This window comes from Delphinus delphis, chromosome 18 (assembly GCF_949987515.2).
Source record: "Delphinus delphis chromosome 18, mDelDel1.2, whole genome shotgun sequence".
NCBI classification, from domain to species: Eukaryota; Metazoa; Chordata; class Mammalia; order Artiodactyla; family Delphinidae; genus Delphinus; species Delphinus delphis.
In genome coordinates this window covers 77,326,299-77,341,893 of record NC_082700.1, presented here as the reverse complement: position 1 = coordinate 77,341,893, position 15,595 = coordinate 77,326,299, and the positions used below count along the sequence as shown (strand labels likewise).

The 15,595-nt window shown below is 50.6% G+C and overlaps 1 protein-coding gene across 2 annotated transcripts in view; it reads left to right on the top strand.

Annotated features, from left to right (window-relative positions):
- The window catches only part of TUBGCP3 (tubulin gamma complex component 3), a 60,640-nt gene extending 45,535 nt beyond the window's left edge, over positions 1-15,105 (top strand). For both annotated transcript variants that reach the window (XM_059995863.1, XM_059995862.1), the window contains exons 18-22: positions 4,040-4,128; positions 4,254-4,385; positions 7,571-7,711; positions 11,743-11,859; positions 14,012-15,105. In XM_059995863.1, coding sequence (XP_059851846.1) covers positions 4,040-4,128; positions 4,254-4,385; positions 7,571-7,711; positions 11,743-11,859; positions 14,012-14,170 — 638 coding nt within the window. In that variant the 3' untranslated portion in view covers positions 14,171-15,105. The remainder of the gene's footprint in view (positions 1-4,039; positions 4,129-4,253; positions 4,386-7,570; positions 7,712-11,742; positions 11,860-14,011) is intronic.
- The last annotated feature ends 490 nt before the right edge of the window (positions 15,106-15,595 follow it).

Genomic DNA, 15,595 nt, shown 5'->3' with positions numbered 1-15,595 from the left:
AGTTCCTTTTTGTGTCTGTCGTTTCTGTCCACGTGGGTGAGTAGGTAGTCCTCAGTGATTACACGCCTGTGACGTGTTCTCTTCTTGTTTGCCAGACTGCTAGGTTGAGTGGTTAGCGCTCTGCCCGGATTCTGGGCTGTGGCCTCGGGCTGGTTCTTAGTCTTCTGCCTCAGAGGCTTCGTCTGGGTCGGGGCTGGCTGGCAGCACTTGCCTTCAAGGGTTGCCAGGATGGAATCTGTGCAGCGCTCAGCCCAGTATCCCTCGGGGAGCCCCACGTGGACAGGTGTCCTCACACTTGCCTGGTAGACAGAGGACGCCAGACGGTGTCTGCAGGAGGCCCTGACCGGTGACCAGAGGTCTTGTACCCAGGAGACAGGAAAGACCCAGGGTCTTACCAACGTCCTTTGACTCCATAGCCTTGAGAAATGAATCTCATGGGTAATTTGGTGAAGTCACTTTTAAATATCATCCCTTCAGCTGTAGATAAAAGTTGAAGGAGGTGATTTTGAAATTGTGAATAAATTGTTTTAGGGTATTTTTTGGAAAGAAACTTTTGTAATTTTTAACAACACTCAAGGCTATTTCCAGTGCATCTCCAGTTGGGCAGAAGCTTCTGGGAAAGATGTCCACACCACACGGGTCAAGCCCGTGAGAGCTGCTGGTGTATTTTAAAGCCCAGAAGTCCCTCCCGCAGCCTTGAGGGGCAGTAGAGGATTGCAGACAGGTCTAACGTCTCACACCTGAGTCTGCCGGAGGGGAGACGGTCATTCTTGGTGTGTGTAAAGCCGTCTGCCGCCGCGCTGGTCCAGCGGGAGAGGTGCTGTATTTATGTATTTATTGGACCTCGGGTGAATGTTGCTTTGCTTTTGGAAGTTTTAGAATTATATGGTTATTTGTGGTTCAATTATAAAAACACAAGTACTTCTATTTTAAGTATGTTTTAAGTGTATTTTCAAGGTTCTGGGTAAAGAGATTCAAGGGCTGTTTCAGGTGTAAGTTGTATTTTTTAGGAGTTAAAGGACCAAAGTATACCCTGTGAATTCAGTCTCCGTATCAGTTGGGTTCATAGTCGTTAGAGCCTTACCTGGGCAGTGAGCAGTTCCGAATCCGTCAGCTCAGAGCGCTTGCTCTCTCCCGTGGGGAAGGGAAGCACTGTGGTGGTAGAGGGGTTGCAGGCTTTACCGCGTGGGTTATTTCACCAGATCCCTTTTCAGGAGGCAGTGCCCTCGGGCCCCTTCACTCTCAGAGGCTTTATCTTGGGAGGAGGGTGCATTAAAGGTGCTGTCCTCCGTGCTCCCTTCAGACTGGAGAACAGATAATTTTTCTAGAGTGAAAATACATTTGGTAGTACTTGAAGACTATGAAGAAAATAACACTCATTTTACCATTGTTGCCAAATTTGCCTTTGGTCACGGAAACCTTTTGAAAAGGATGTGAGTGAAATAGTCAAGACATAGATGATGCAGATTGTCTCCTTAAAGTTTGAGGATCGAAATGATTCATTCAGTAAATAATGATTGGCCTACTCGGTGCTGCCCGTTCTTGGTATCCAGTGGTGGATGTGACAGAAAGGTCCCTGTGGTCAGGAAGCATCTTGTCTCGCAGGCAAGCTGGACGTGTCAGCAGGCACTTAGAGTGCTTTGATTGTCGTTTGAAGTGGGGAAGACCAGGTGCTGTGGGAGTACGGGAGGGAGACCCCCACCAGGTGGTGTCATAGGACGGAGGGGCACCTGGGCTGGCATCTGGAGGTGAGTGCGTTAGACGGGAAGAGTGGGGAGTGGGGGAGGGCCGGGGGCCGGCAGAAGAGCATGTTCAGAAGGGGGGCTGGGCCAGGTGCAAGGGCCTCGAGGCCCACTGAGCCGGTGTGACTTCAGTGCAGCAGGGGCCAGGGAGGCTCCGCCCCGAGGGCTGAGCTTGGAGGCCAGCAGACTGGCCCACCATGACAGTGTGCAAGCGTTACGCAGCCCGGGGAGCCTGCAGCCTCGGGGTTGAGAGCCGTGGGGTGGGAGGTATGGCCAGGGTGGACCCCTGGGCCTCTGCTTCCGGGCACTGTGGGAGGAGCGGGGCTGGGCTGCCAGGTCAGGCTCACCTGTGTGAGATGTTTTTAAGGGTAAATGGATCTGCAGCCCAAGACAGATCTGGGCAGGAGGAAAAGACTTCAGCTTAGGTGATAGTTAGAGGAGACCCAGACTGCACAGAGCAGTGAAACCTGGAGTCGCACTTCTTCCCTGATGTGTGGAAGATTGTCCTGGAGCCGGAGGCTGGCAAGTGGCCGCAGATGTGCTCTTGCCTCTGCACTGACCCAGGCCCCCGGGCAGCGCTCAGCGTTCTCACATCATCCGCCGGGAGCCGGGATGAGACCTACCGTTCTGCCTGCGATCTTAAACTTTCTTTGGTGGGAAAATGTCAGGCTGGGTTAGTGTAAACTGCAGACCCGTCTCACGAGGCTGGGAAACAGGCTGCCCCGTTTGCTGTGAGTGCGGGCAGAGCCGTGCCCTCGGAAGTGGTGAGGTTGTGCTGGACGAGGCCTCAGAGACGCTGGGCTTCCGGGAAAGTTCCACCCGAGGTCTGTGATGACATGAAGAACAGTAAAGAAACAGACCCTTCCACACGGGGTTTCTAGACTGTTTCGTATCACAGAGCGTTTCATGGAACTTTGCCGCTCTACGAAGAAATCCCATCACACCGAGAAAGATCTGGAGAATCGGACTGGCACGCTCCCGCATGCCTGTGGGATGTTTGAATGTACACGGACGGCTCTCCAGGGGGACTGCCTGGCGTCGGGGAGGGGGACAGCACGCCGTTCCAGCTCTGGTTAAACCCCAGATGGAGTTGCACACTGGTGTTACTTCTCTGAGAAGCTTACCTAAACCATAATGCAGATGAATATGGCTTAAAACAGCATGTTCTTATGCCTTTTTACATTGAAAAGTCATTTTAGTTAAATAGACTTTGAGTGCTAGACTAGAAGTCTTAGCCCTCGGTTTTAGTAGGAAAAGTACATCCTTCACTCTGGATTTACAAATGAAATAGGAAGCTTATAGCTGTCTTTCAGAAGAATGTTTACCATATTATGGATTGCAGATTCCTGATGGTACGGGGGACGGCAGGCTTTGGAGCCTGTGCCGATCTTCTGAGGTGGCCGTGCTGTTTCTTCCCTGGCCGAGGAGGGCCTGTTAGACAAGCCAGAATCCCCACAAGTGTCTCTTAGTCCTCAGCTTGTAGAAGGCAGTAGTTTTTCAAGTATACAGCACACTGTTGTTTTTTTCACACCTGTTTATACGTCGCTCCGTCATTACTCCTTGAGGAAGGGACAAGAATGATTTCTCAGATCACCGCATGCGACAAGTGAGTTATCCAGGTAGCTAATTGAAGGCCCTTGGAGCGGTAACAGAAATATGTCCAGTCTGACCCATATTAAAGTCATTCCCCCAATGGAGCCTTCAGGGACAGTAGTATCCCATAATAGTCCAGCAGAGTCTCTGAACAAAAATGAAAAGTCCAAGCAGAGAATGCTGCTCCCTGGTGACCCTCCAGCCTTTTCCTGGTTTTATAATCTCACAAAGAACAGGAGTGGAGTCTGGGCCCTGCCCACCCCCTCCAAGTTCATGCTTCTCTCAGGTGACAAGGTCACATTCTGTACTTAAGGAAATGCCATTTTTGTCGCCAAATAGCTAGGGGATAGTAAAAGTCTCACACACAGTAGGCAGACTGACTGACTGTGAAGAAACCATACAATTGCGCTTATATTTATTCAAGATGTTGCGTCATTGTAAAACAGAATTTCTCTACTTTTCAAATACAGTTATTTCATTTTATGCCATTTCTTGTTAGATCCTTATATTCCGTAAAGTAATCTGTCACTGCGTGATTGGGTGGCTAAGTACGTGTTTACATAGCACAGAGATGGACTCTGGAAAGGCGGGTTCCTGCTTTAGGGGTCGAGAGTGAAAGTGAGGGGGTTTGGGGGAAGACAGCTTGCAGGTGCAGGAGGGCAGGCTGTGCTGGTGTCCGACGGCGGTGTCCGGCTCTCTTGCAGAATTCTCTGGGGTGCTGCACCACTGTCACATTCTGGCTTCCGAGATGGTCCATTTCATCCATCAGATGCAGTATTACATTACATTTGAGGTACGTTCGAATCAGCCCTCGATTCTGGTTGAGATCATCTTGTCTCAGGCCGTCGTGCTGTGCTTCGTAGAAGGTGCTGCGCCAGCGTGGCGTCAGCGCCTCCCTCAGGCTCTCGTCATTTACAGGTGCTTGAGTGCTCTTGGGACGAACTTTGGAACAAAGTGCAGCAGGCCCAGGACCTGGACCACATCATCGCCGCGCACGAGGCCTTCCTGGACACCGTCATCTCCCGCTGTCTGCTGGATGCCGACTCCAGGGTAAGACGAGAACAGACGGTCAGCCAGTCCTTCCCTTGGGCTCGTCCCCTGGTGCGGCCACAGCCCTGGTAGCCGGGACAGTCTTGCTGTTAGTGTGATGTTTCCCCTCAGTGTTGGAGCAGTAGTGCTCGGGTGAGGACGTGCCTTGAACTGGGCATGAAAGGATGAAGACTGGGGGCGCCCATCCACCTCCTGGGGTGGCAGCGATGTCCTCGCGTGCTGCTCAGGGGGGAGTCGTCCTGAGGGATGGCAGTGCGAGAACAAGCATTCAGAGCCCATCCCTCAGTTCAGGGGGTGTGGGCGGAGGCCAGGCCTTCCGGAGCCTCTGGCGGCAGAGTCAGGACAGGCTGTCTGGATAAACCCCTGCTTGTTTGCTGACACTCCTTCCTGTAGGCCCTGCTGAAAGTTGCATGTTCCATGTGGCAAGTCTTCCCGGAGCTTAGATTTTATTCAGAGATCTGGGAAAATAAGGAACACTTTGCTTTCACTTGAGGCAAATGTGAAGTAGGAAGCAAAATTTCAAGTACATTTTTGACGTTAAGTGTGCGACTTTAAAGACATTTCAGGATTGCAGAGGGCTGCTTCCCACTAAACCTCCACCCGCTGCAGGGGTCCTTCTGTGGGAACACGCTGTTTCGTCTGATTTCTTTTTTAGTAGACGCTTTAGTAGATATTTGCCGGAAGCGTGTGTGCGTTTGCACTCCCAGCAGCAGGTGCGTGAGAGTCCGTTTTCCTGCAGCCTCGCCAACAGAACATGTTGTCATACTTTTAAATTTTTGCCAGTGTGATAGATAGCTGAGAAATTGTATCTTAGTGCTGTTTTTTAATCATTTTTTATAACATCTTTATTGGAGTATAATTGCTTTACAATGGTATGTTAGTTTCTGCTGTATAACAAAGTGAATCAGCTATACTTGTCTGATTTCTTTAGTATATCTGGTTAGCCATCCATGGCTGGGAAAACAGGTATTTTGATATGCCAGATTTCATTATTAGAGAATTATTGATCATGTGTGCTTCTTTATAGATGCTTCAGATCAAAGATGCTTCTATATAGAATGTTCTATAAATATATTGAAACAGTGGCACAGGAGTAATTTAAAATACTTGGAGCGTAAGGAGAACTTAGGAAGCGCACACCTCTGGGCTTTCAGCCTCGATCACTGCACCTCGTCTGTATCAGGCTGGCGCTGTGGGCAGGTCCTGTCAGGGGTCTGCCTGCTGACACGCTCATGTTCAGTCCAGGTAGATGAGTGTCCAGGGCCCGACCTGATGGGCTGCGGGCATTCGCTGCCACCATGTCCTTGTCCACTCGCACAGTGCGGGGCACTGCGGGCAGGTGGACCTAAGGCTCCGTCCTACTTCTCAGCTTTTGACCCCGGCGTTCCCGTGTTTTGAAAGAGCACGACACCCCTCTCTCTTCCCTACATTTGTGAGAATTAAACTGCGTGCTGCTCGTAAGCCGTCGCCATAGTGCCTGGCACATGTGAGCTGCTACTGTTGTTAAACAATTAAAAGTCATCGTGTGTGTGTGTGTGTTTTGCAGGGAGATTTACGATCGTTAGATCTAACGCTTTTTAGAAAACGTGTGAAGGGCTGGGGGTTGTCCCCAAGCTGGCGAATCAGGAGCACACGCACCTGCCAGTGGCGGTGTCTCTGCCCGTTTGCACATGTGGAAGTTCCATTGTAAACAGCTAGAGGCCACGCTGCTCACTGCTAAAGATGTCTACGGGGATGAACAGAATCCAAGCGAGAAAATATTTTCGCCTGTAACGTGATTTTCTCATGATAGTAGATGTTTACGTGTGAGTTGGTCCTGGCTAAATTCATGGAAGGAGTCGTTTGCTGAAGGCCTTAATGATCTTTTCTGAAATGGTCCGTCTGCTGAGGGTTTTACTTTTAATTTGATGGTTTATTTAAAGTAATCACTAGAGGGTTTTTTGTTTTTTAAGAAACCCAATATATAAAACAAATTAAGGCAGTCTGTTATTGACATAAATTAAATGTATTTTTCGTACGTCACTTAGTAAGAAAAACAAGGCTGTTTGATACACGTAATTTTGAAGTTGGAGGTTGTGACAGGTGTGTGTATACATTTCCGTAATTTCTGCTTGTGCATTCTTGAGAGAAATCCTGAGTCACACTGTAAATTGTCGCAAACCGGTGTCAGCACAGAAGGCACTTCCGTCGCCGCCCTGTCTGAACAGATTGCTGACAACAGAAGCACATGTTGCACTCTTAGCTTGGAGTAAACAGCAGTAAGTCACTCCAGCTCCAAAAATAGTCAATTTTTATTTGACTACAATAAAGAAACAAACTAGAGGAAATAAATCCTTGTTAAAAAGTCGTCTCCAGCTTTTGTTTTGATTTTGTGTTACGGCTGAGGCCCCACCAGGAACAGGCAGCTCTGAGCCGAGCGCACTGCTTGCTGTCCACGAAAGACCCCGTGGGTGTTGGCTCTCATGTTACCTTTCAGCCCCCTGCCCCTTCCCCTCCGCCGGTGTCGTGGTGCTCGCCGTACAGCCTTGGGTTAGGATGTGTATGGTGCGTGGATATCGTTTGGTGTACATACAAGACTGCTGTGGTCTCCTTTCCGTGCCGCACTGGAGAGAGAATGCATGACCTGCGGTAGGTGTGTGCCCTGAGGAACCCTGTGAATTAGGGAGACGCACTGTCGCCCTTGGTTTAAAACCATCCTTTCATTCCTGGTGTAAAGCATGATACCTTTTTCTAAAAAACCTTGCAGGATTTGTTTTTTATACTTTTCCAAGAATTTCCTCTCTCATATTCTCCATGTCTGGTTTTGGTATGTGCCACCAGAAACAAAAAAAAAGTGTTTCCATCCCTTCCCCTCGCTTTCTGATCCTCGAGCAGTCCCGCTGCGGGCGCAGCTGCGCGCTCCACACCGTGGAGTCGGGCAGCACCTTGGGTTGCCGGGTCTCAGTGAGGATGGGAGGTGATTCAGCGAGAGCCTGGGCTCTGACTGCTTGCTGTTGCTATGGAGATTCAGAATTCGCGTATTTGCCAGGACCGGGCGTTCAGTCAGTGTCTGCTGATGCATGAATGAACAGCTAAACAGCGCCTTGAGAATTTCACTAAGTGTCAATATTTTATTTGAAAAACTTAGTAATAAGCGTGTTGGGGGCTCTGTTCATGAAAAGAAAAAACTTGTCCTCTCTCCCCAGGCACTTTTAAACCAGCTGAGGGCCGTGTTTGATCAAATCATCGAGCTTCAGAACACTCAAGATGCCATCTACAGAGCCGCCCTGGAGGAGCTGCAGAGGCGCCTGCAGTTCGAGGAGAAGAAGCAGCAGCGTGGAGCCGAGGTATGGTTCTGGTGCTGGTGGGCTTGGGCTCATCCGCTTAGACGGTGAGCTGTTGCCGCAGTGATTCCCAGTGCAGCAGACTCTGCCGCTGAAATGTCGCTGAGGCTGTGGTCGTAGCCGCGTCCAGCTGGGGTCCTGAGCGGCTCTGGACTCTTTTACAGGGAGTGGGCACCGTCACTGTCCTCAGCTTTCAAAATCAGGGAGGGCAGAGTTCACGGGAAGCTCTGGTCTCTTGCCAGCGTTCCTCAGTCAAGTGTCGAGACGTTCGTCTGCGTCGGTGTCTCCGCTGGGTGGTGCCTGACTCTGCGTCGCTCTCATGTGGAGCTGGCGGGCACATGTGTACCCGTGGGAACCGGGTTTGTGCACGTTGGCTATTTTCAGTCACCTTACTGAGTGGTTCATGTCCTTCATGACCTTGAAGTACAAAGATTTATTGAATGAGTTTGAGTCTTTATGGGATGTCTTGTATTGGATATAATCTGTACAGTCTTTCACTTTTTCAAGATGCTTATTCTTGGGGTGGTGACAGACTGCTCAGTTGATGCGGTTGGATTAGTTTTATTTTTGAGTATTCCCTTACAGTCTGCGTTAGAGGATCGTTAACTTGGAAGGGACACAGCGCATCGTGTGCGTGTCGTGCCTTCAGGGTGTTCTAGGGATGGGTGTACTGCTCACTTTGTTTGCATTGCCGGGAGCAGGGGTTTGTGGCTGAAATGTCAGAGTTGGCGACCCCCTGCCCCCGGGGCCTCCCGGCCGGGCCCGCCCAGGAAGCCTGCGCACCAGGCGGACTGAAGGCCCACGACCCCGTCACCAGCTTTGTGCTTTTGCTGACTTGACCTCTCTGAGACCAGTTTCCTGGTTTGTAGAACGGGAGTGATAATAAACAAACAGACTCCCCTGGAGCTCCTTACTTTCATGTGCTGGTGTATGTCAGCTGTTAAGTGTCCAGTGAATCCCGCCATGGCCGTGGTTTCTCAAACTGCCCACTTGCCCAGAGCTCTGCCCTTCTGGGGAATCGCTGAGCTGGGAGTCTGCGCTCTGGGGGCGCCCAGGCTCACTCCCCAGACTGTTGCCTGTCAGCGCCTCGGAGCAGATCTGCCTGATAAGGCAGGTTATTCAGCGTGTTTGTTCAGACGTGCTCGGGATACGCGGGAGAGGCGAGAGCTGCGAGCGTACCCGAGGAGTGGTTAACGTTCGCGAGGCAGGGTGATCTGCGCACTGTCATCAGACCTGAGGCCCCCGCAGGCTGGAGGGGCTGTGCAGGACGGCTCGGAGGGCCCAGGGCGCCTGGTCGGGGGCCTCTGCCCGCCCCTGCCGCAGCGATCTGCACTGCTGCTGCTGGGCAAGGGCTCCCGGGCGCCTCTTCCTCCTTCAGTCCCTGCCCTCAGTTTTCTGCTTTCTTCCCACTTCTCAAAACCGTGTGTGATAATATGTTCAATTCAAATTTAGGGCTAAAGTCCTTTTCTTTCTTCTTTTTTCTGTCTCACAATTGGAAATCTTGTTTTCTAGCAGGAGCTCACCCAGCTCTTTGTTCTCTGACTCCACCTGCCCCCCACACACCTGTACACACCTGTACACACCTGTACACACCACTCTCTCAGAACAGGCATCTTGACCCTCCCCCCACAGTGCAGCAGCCATGCGATTTCCCAGCCACGTGTTGGCTCCTGCAAGGTGGCCTCCCTGAAATAGCTATTCCCGTAAGGTTTTGCCACCGGCTCAGTACCCAGTTAGATTAATTGGTTTCATTTTTGCTTTTAATTATTAGCAATAGCTTTTATTTATAAAACAAAATTGAATTTAACTATGTAAAATCGTTACCTGGCTGCAAGTACAAGACAAAGTGTTTGGACGCAGCCGCTGTGCTGCTGACGTGAACGTGCATGTCGGCCCAGCTGTGACGCGTATACCACATTGTGACACTGCATCATGCTATCCACTTAGAGTTCTTGTGCTTTTTTATATGTATGTACTACAGTAAAACAGAATATTTAAAAATTGTGTTCGAAAAGACAAAAGGTGGCAGGGAAAGGATAGAAAGTAATATAAGTTTAGTAATTACTTCATCTTTTAAAACCCAGCATCAAGAGGTATTTTTTAAAGCTCATGAAGTAAGTAAAACAGGTGTACATACATTAAAAGATACGGACATGGAAATAATGTCTCCTAAAATCAGGCCGCAAGAAGGGGTGCTCATCGTTCACGCTCAGGCTGGTTAACGCTGTCTGAAGAAATAGAGCACAGGGACGGCCCACTGTGTGAAGCTGTCCTTTTAAAGGCAGCCGCTGAACAGACTTAGAAGCCCCTGGTTGTCAGAAGAAACACAGACCACGTGGTAAAAGACGACCACCGTCAGGGAGACCGGAAAGCGTCTCGCTGGTGAGATGACGGTGAGACCAGGCGTGTCTGTCCTGTCAACAGAGGCAGCGGGGCTGAGCCCACCGCATGAAAGGAGAGGCCTCTGGGTAACCTCTGGGCTGGGGCTGCCCTCTGGACCCGTCACCTGCTCGCCGTCTGGGCAGACCTGCTTGGTCGGGAGGTTCTGAGACAGAAGAGACAGGACAGAGTGGAAAGGACGGACGACGCACCGGGCACTGAAGTTGTCCAGAGGGAAGCAGCTTGCCGTCGAGATCACAAGGCAGTAGAGAGGACAGGGCCAGCTTGTGATGGAAGATGGGGTTGCGGTGAGGTCCCGCCACGGAGGGAGGGCCGGAGGGGCGCTAGAGGTGGCCTGTGTCTCTCAGGCCGCGGAGCCCCAGGACGCGATTCTGAAAATGCGCAACCCTCATGCCGACGGAAATAAACGGGGAGAGAGCCACCCAGACGCCCGCTGAAGCCGCTGGGGAAGCAGCGAAACCCAGAGGTGGCCGGGCAGCAGGAGGTGGGCCCCGGTGAGATGAGGGTGAGCGTGGACGGAGGGCGTCCCCGGCCCAGGGGGAGCAGAACAAGCCGGGCACCTCCTGGGAGGCCGTGGGGGGAAGACAGACACACCGAGGCGGTGCGGAAATGCCGCCTGCTGTCTGGCTCGGACCCGTGAAGTCAGCCTGCACACGGGAGGGAGATGAAGGGCTTTCTCTGGACAGAGGGCAAATTCTAGGCAGAGCAGTGGCTCAGCAAGGAGCAAAGTTGCTTATCAGCAGCTCTGCCACAGGAAAGGGAGCGGCCGGACCTCGGCGGCGTGGAGAGCTCTGTGCTCGTGCGCCAGTTAAGTCACAGGGAGGGAAGTGTCCAGAGCCTGCTTGGGAAGCTCTGTGAAGTTGACACCAGATGCGAGAATCTTTATACCAGACCTAGGTTGTGCGTGTTGATGGAAAAAGTCTTACAGAAAATACAGTGGAAACATTTAACAGAATATTGAGAGAATAATTCACCAAGACTGGGGTTTATCTGAGGAATGCAGGGGTTCAAGAGGTCTATTCGTGTAATTTACCATGTTGATTGATAAGAAATGATCCTGTGATAATTCCTGCGTGTGCTGGCTGGAAAGCAGCTAGTCAGCTTCACCAGTGATCGAGAACAGTCTTTTACACGCATCACGGCTACGGGAAACGGTAAGAACCGTTCCCGTTCAAGTCAGGAGTTAATGCAACATGTGAGGGTGCCAGTGCTTTGAACCGTCGGGTTCAGTTTACAGACACGTAAAGTATCTGCACTGAAACACGTCCAAAATGACGGACAGATACAGGCTGTTTATTACAGCATTGCTTCTAATAGCAGAAGACTGGTGAGCTGTGAGGAATCTCTGAATTGTGGGATGTCACAGAATGTTAACACTGGGGCTGATGAACATTACTAAGAACAGTGAGGGAGTTCTACGGTACTCATGTGTGTTGATGGAAAATACTTCCAAGGTATGTTATTAATTGAAAAAAGTAAGCTAGAGAGCAGTTTGGCATCAGAAAACGACCATGGACGTTTCCAGCGGCACAGAGGGGTGGAAGTCAGCGCCCCGCCACTAACACGCACCTCAGCCCCGCCCCCCAGCGTCTTGCATCCGGAGTCTAACCCGTCTGCTTCTCTCTCACTCTCAGGGCCAGTGGGGGGTGACGGCCGCAGAAGAAGAGCAGGAGAGCCAGAGGGTCCGGGAGTTCCAGGAGTCGATACCAAGGCTGTGCTCGCAGCTGCGCATACTGACGCATTTCTACCAGGTGCGTGTCCAGCGACAGGGTGCCGCCCGCGTCACGGTAACTGACGCTCGATGCCAGATGACGGAAGGGGCGTCGTTCCAGCCGGTCCAGCCTCTGCCGCTGGGTGGGAGTCTTGCCCTCAGTGCTGTCCGACCTCTGGTGGCCCTTCCTTCCCATGGCTGCTCTGGTGGGTGCGGCTCTGCGGCCCCCTCCTCTGCGGACAGGCGGGGAGCGTGCGGGGAGCGTGTGGGGAGCGTGCGGGACGGGCCTCAGGCTGCTGGGCGGCGGCGGCCACACGCTCTGCTCCGCTTTGTCTCTCTTGAGGGTCTGGTTTCTGATTTCATGTTTCTCAAGGTGATGTTAGTGCTGGAAATAGAGATGAAAAGATTTTATGAAGAGTTCTTCCCCTCAGTTCTGGTAACTAATTAGACAAATCAGGCGTTGAACCCCAGACCTTGAAAACTTATGTTTCCGTGCCATGTATTCATTGGTTCCGAATTCTGACTGAAACGCCACGACCCTGTTCCCTAGGCATCTAGTTTGCTTCCCAAGGTCCTCATACTTTTTAGTTCTGAATTTCTCTTCTGCATAACTAAGGGGTAAGTTTGTCCCTTTTGTAAGTGGGCTCACTTTGGCATTGGCCTCCTGTTACCTTTCTGTTGAAAACACGTTTCATAAATGGTGGTAATGACTGGTTTATGTCCAATGCAAAAATACATCTATTGGGCAGGTGTTTTGATGATGATGCGCTGTCTTGACCCAGGTCCTATATGTGGTGTGGGTTCATAATTCTCAGAAATGGGTGCCTCATGGTTACGTTCGTGCTGTTAAGATGGTTGCCCAGCTGCAGAGGAGTACTCAGTAACTTAAAATGTGTCCAAGTGCTGATTTCTAAAAGGACAGTGGTGGTTACATGTTTTCCCGGTAGAGTTAATACAGTTTTTAAAAAGTAATCTTAATGTAATCCCAGCATTACTTAACATTACAGCCTTGATCTTTGTAAATCACTGCCGTTCAGACTTCCTTTCTTGATCACGTAAGTCCTTTGCTGTCTTCCTTGTGTCGGTGGCTGAAACACTATAGAGTCTTAACAGCCATCCGTGCTTTGCTGCTTGTGAGCGGCCCTGGGCCCGGCCCCGCGGGAAGGCATGTCCTCATGTGTCCAGGTGGAGGCGTCCTTCTTCGGCATGTTTCAGTTTCACGCTTGTGAGAAGCCCTGGCGGTGTTTTGAGCAGCGTGGTTCCTTAGGGACTTTCTCCCAAGTCCTCCTTACCCAGAGAGATGGTGACACGCGCACATGCACGCAGGCAGTGTGTTCGCTCAGTGTAAAGTGACTAGTGTCGCATACACGCGTCTGCACGCGTCCCAGCTCCCAGGAGCTCCACCAGAAGCAAGGGTGGGGGGCAGTGTCCACCTCGAGAGTTCGGGAAGGATGGACAAGGGTGTGTCGGTGACCTTTTCTCTGCCGATCAGAGCTTTGCCGAGCGCTTCCCCTGAGCAGGTGACGCTCAGCTGACGTGAGACGGGCGGGGGGTTGGCAGGGATGGGAGGTGTCCTCAGTGACTCAGCCCGGACTGAAGCAGTTGGGAATTCCGTTCTGTTAAAGTTGAGTGAATGTCTCTCACACCCTGTCGTCGTCTTTGCAAACCCCCCAATGAGGAGGTGATGTGGCCGCACTGCCCGCCCTCGGGGGCAGCCGCAGCCCGACACCCCCAAAGGCACCGGGGCCCCGAGCCATGGTTTACATCACGTGTCTGTTCCTGGTGTTCTCAATTTGTCCTCCCATCAGGGCTGTATGATTAAATACTCTTTCATAACTCATGTGAAAGATGAAAAGTGTCACACTGAAGTTATCTATTCAAAATTTTAAAAATAGGATGTTTTCCCACCAGTTGCTTTGCTGTTTTGCTCATTCTTGTAGAACTTAAGGACAGAAAGGAAAAATCTGTTGGTTAGTTCTTTTCCATGAAATTACTGTTGTGAATTTGCATTTGTGGAAATGGGCATCTCTTCCCCGTGGGGCTGCCCTTGACTGGGTGAACTCTGGTCCCGGGGACAACCGCTAGGGTGGGTGTTGGTGGAAATAACCCCGGAGGGGGTTAAAGGCGGGGTGGTTGTGTGGGCAGTTCCTTCCTGGACCTGAGATGGGCGTGTGTCCCCTGCGTCTCTCCAGGGCATCGTGCAGCAGTTCCTGGTGTTGCTGACGACCAGCCCCGATGAGAGCCTGCGCTTCCTGAGCTTCAGGCTGGATTTCAACGAGCATTACCGCGCCCGGGAGCCGCGACTCCGCGTGTCCCTGGGCGCCAGGGGCCGGCGCAGCTCCCACACGTGAGGCCCCGGCCCTGCCTCAGGGCGGCAGGTACCGCTGGAGGCGTCGTCATGGAAACGCTCGCATCGCATCCTCGGGGACCGCCTGCTGCCCTCGATCCTGGCAACCTCGACAGCCTGGCGTCGGGCGGCGGCAGAGTCGTGCTTTCCTACGTTGGAGTTGAATATATTTGTAATATCACTACGTTAAATAGGCTGGCTTGCACTATTCAAATTTATTTTTCAAAGTCTTCATATTTAAAAGGTACCACACTTTGTTGAGGCTTTTAAGCTCTCCGTGATATAATTCATATTTGTCACTTTTTGAAAAAAACCACAGTTTCTTTTAGAGAAAATTAGGGTGATGGATATTCATCAGTTAGGATGGTAACATCGTTGCTGTTTCCTTGGCATCCTCTTCAGAGGCAATTTTTGTTAATGTCATCAAATTACATTGAAACCAAATGTCCCTACTAAAGAAATATAGAGAGCATTTTATTTTGGTTTTTAGTGTTGTAAAATATTAACCTCTGTAAGGACCTTTCTATCAGTGCATTTACACGTGTTCTTTTTTTCTCTTCCTTCAAAGTTTACATTTTTATATTTAATTTACTCTCAGATAACTTGGAAAATAGCGTAGAAAAAGAGCAGGAGTGATGTAGACAAAACATCCTTACGCCTAGATTTCTTGAACCATCAGCTGAATCAACATGTAAATATGGATGACTAAGAAAGGTAATGAAGTATTTTATTTTCAAGATTCTGAGAAGCATTGGAAAGAAATTGTCTTGAACAATGAAGATTTCCTTTTTCCTTGCCTATTTTTTCATTGTAAATATTTATATACTACTGCCCAGATGCTGGGGGGACATTTTTTGTAAAAATGTCATATCAAGTCGCATAAATCTGCCTTTATCATGTTGTGTAAGTGAAAACTTAGAAAATTAAAAGCGATTATCTTTCCGATGTGTTGGTTCTTTCCTGATTGTCTATGAAGAGACATAGTTCGCTTGCCAGGCTCGGGGGCTGGGGGTTGGCAGAGTTCGTGCTTCAGTACAGGAATTATTGAATCAGTGAAACCAAGACATCAGACCGTGTGCAACTTCCGGTGCAGATCCAGAGGGAACGCCCCCCTCGCCGCTTGCGTGATGCGTCCTCTCAGTTTTTACCCACGTCCGATTCCTTTGGGTGCAGAGTCCCTGTAGAAGAAAAGGGGCATCAGGGGTGCTGGCTGTGCAGAGATGGGCCCAGGGCGAAGGTAGGAACTTCCTAGGATGTACGTTTAACTTCAGTTTAAAGTTCATACAGTCAGAATTTTGAAGCAGGTTTCTGTGCTGCAGAGCTTCCCAGAAATGACGATGTATCGTGTATCTCCCGGAGAAACTGCCCGAAGCTTTTTGACCTTGGAGCCTGCTTTTAATTTATCTGAAGCGTTTCTCCAGAGATGACT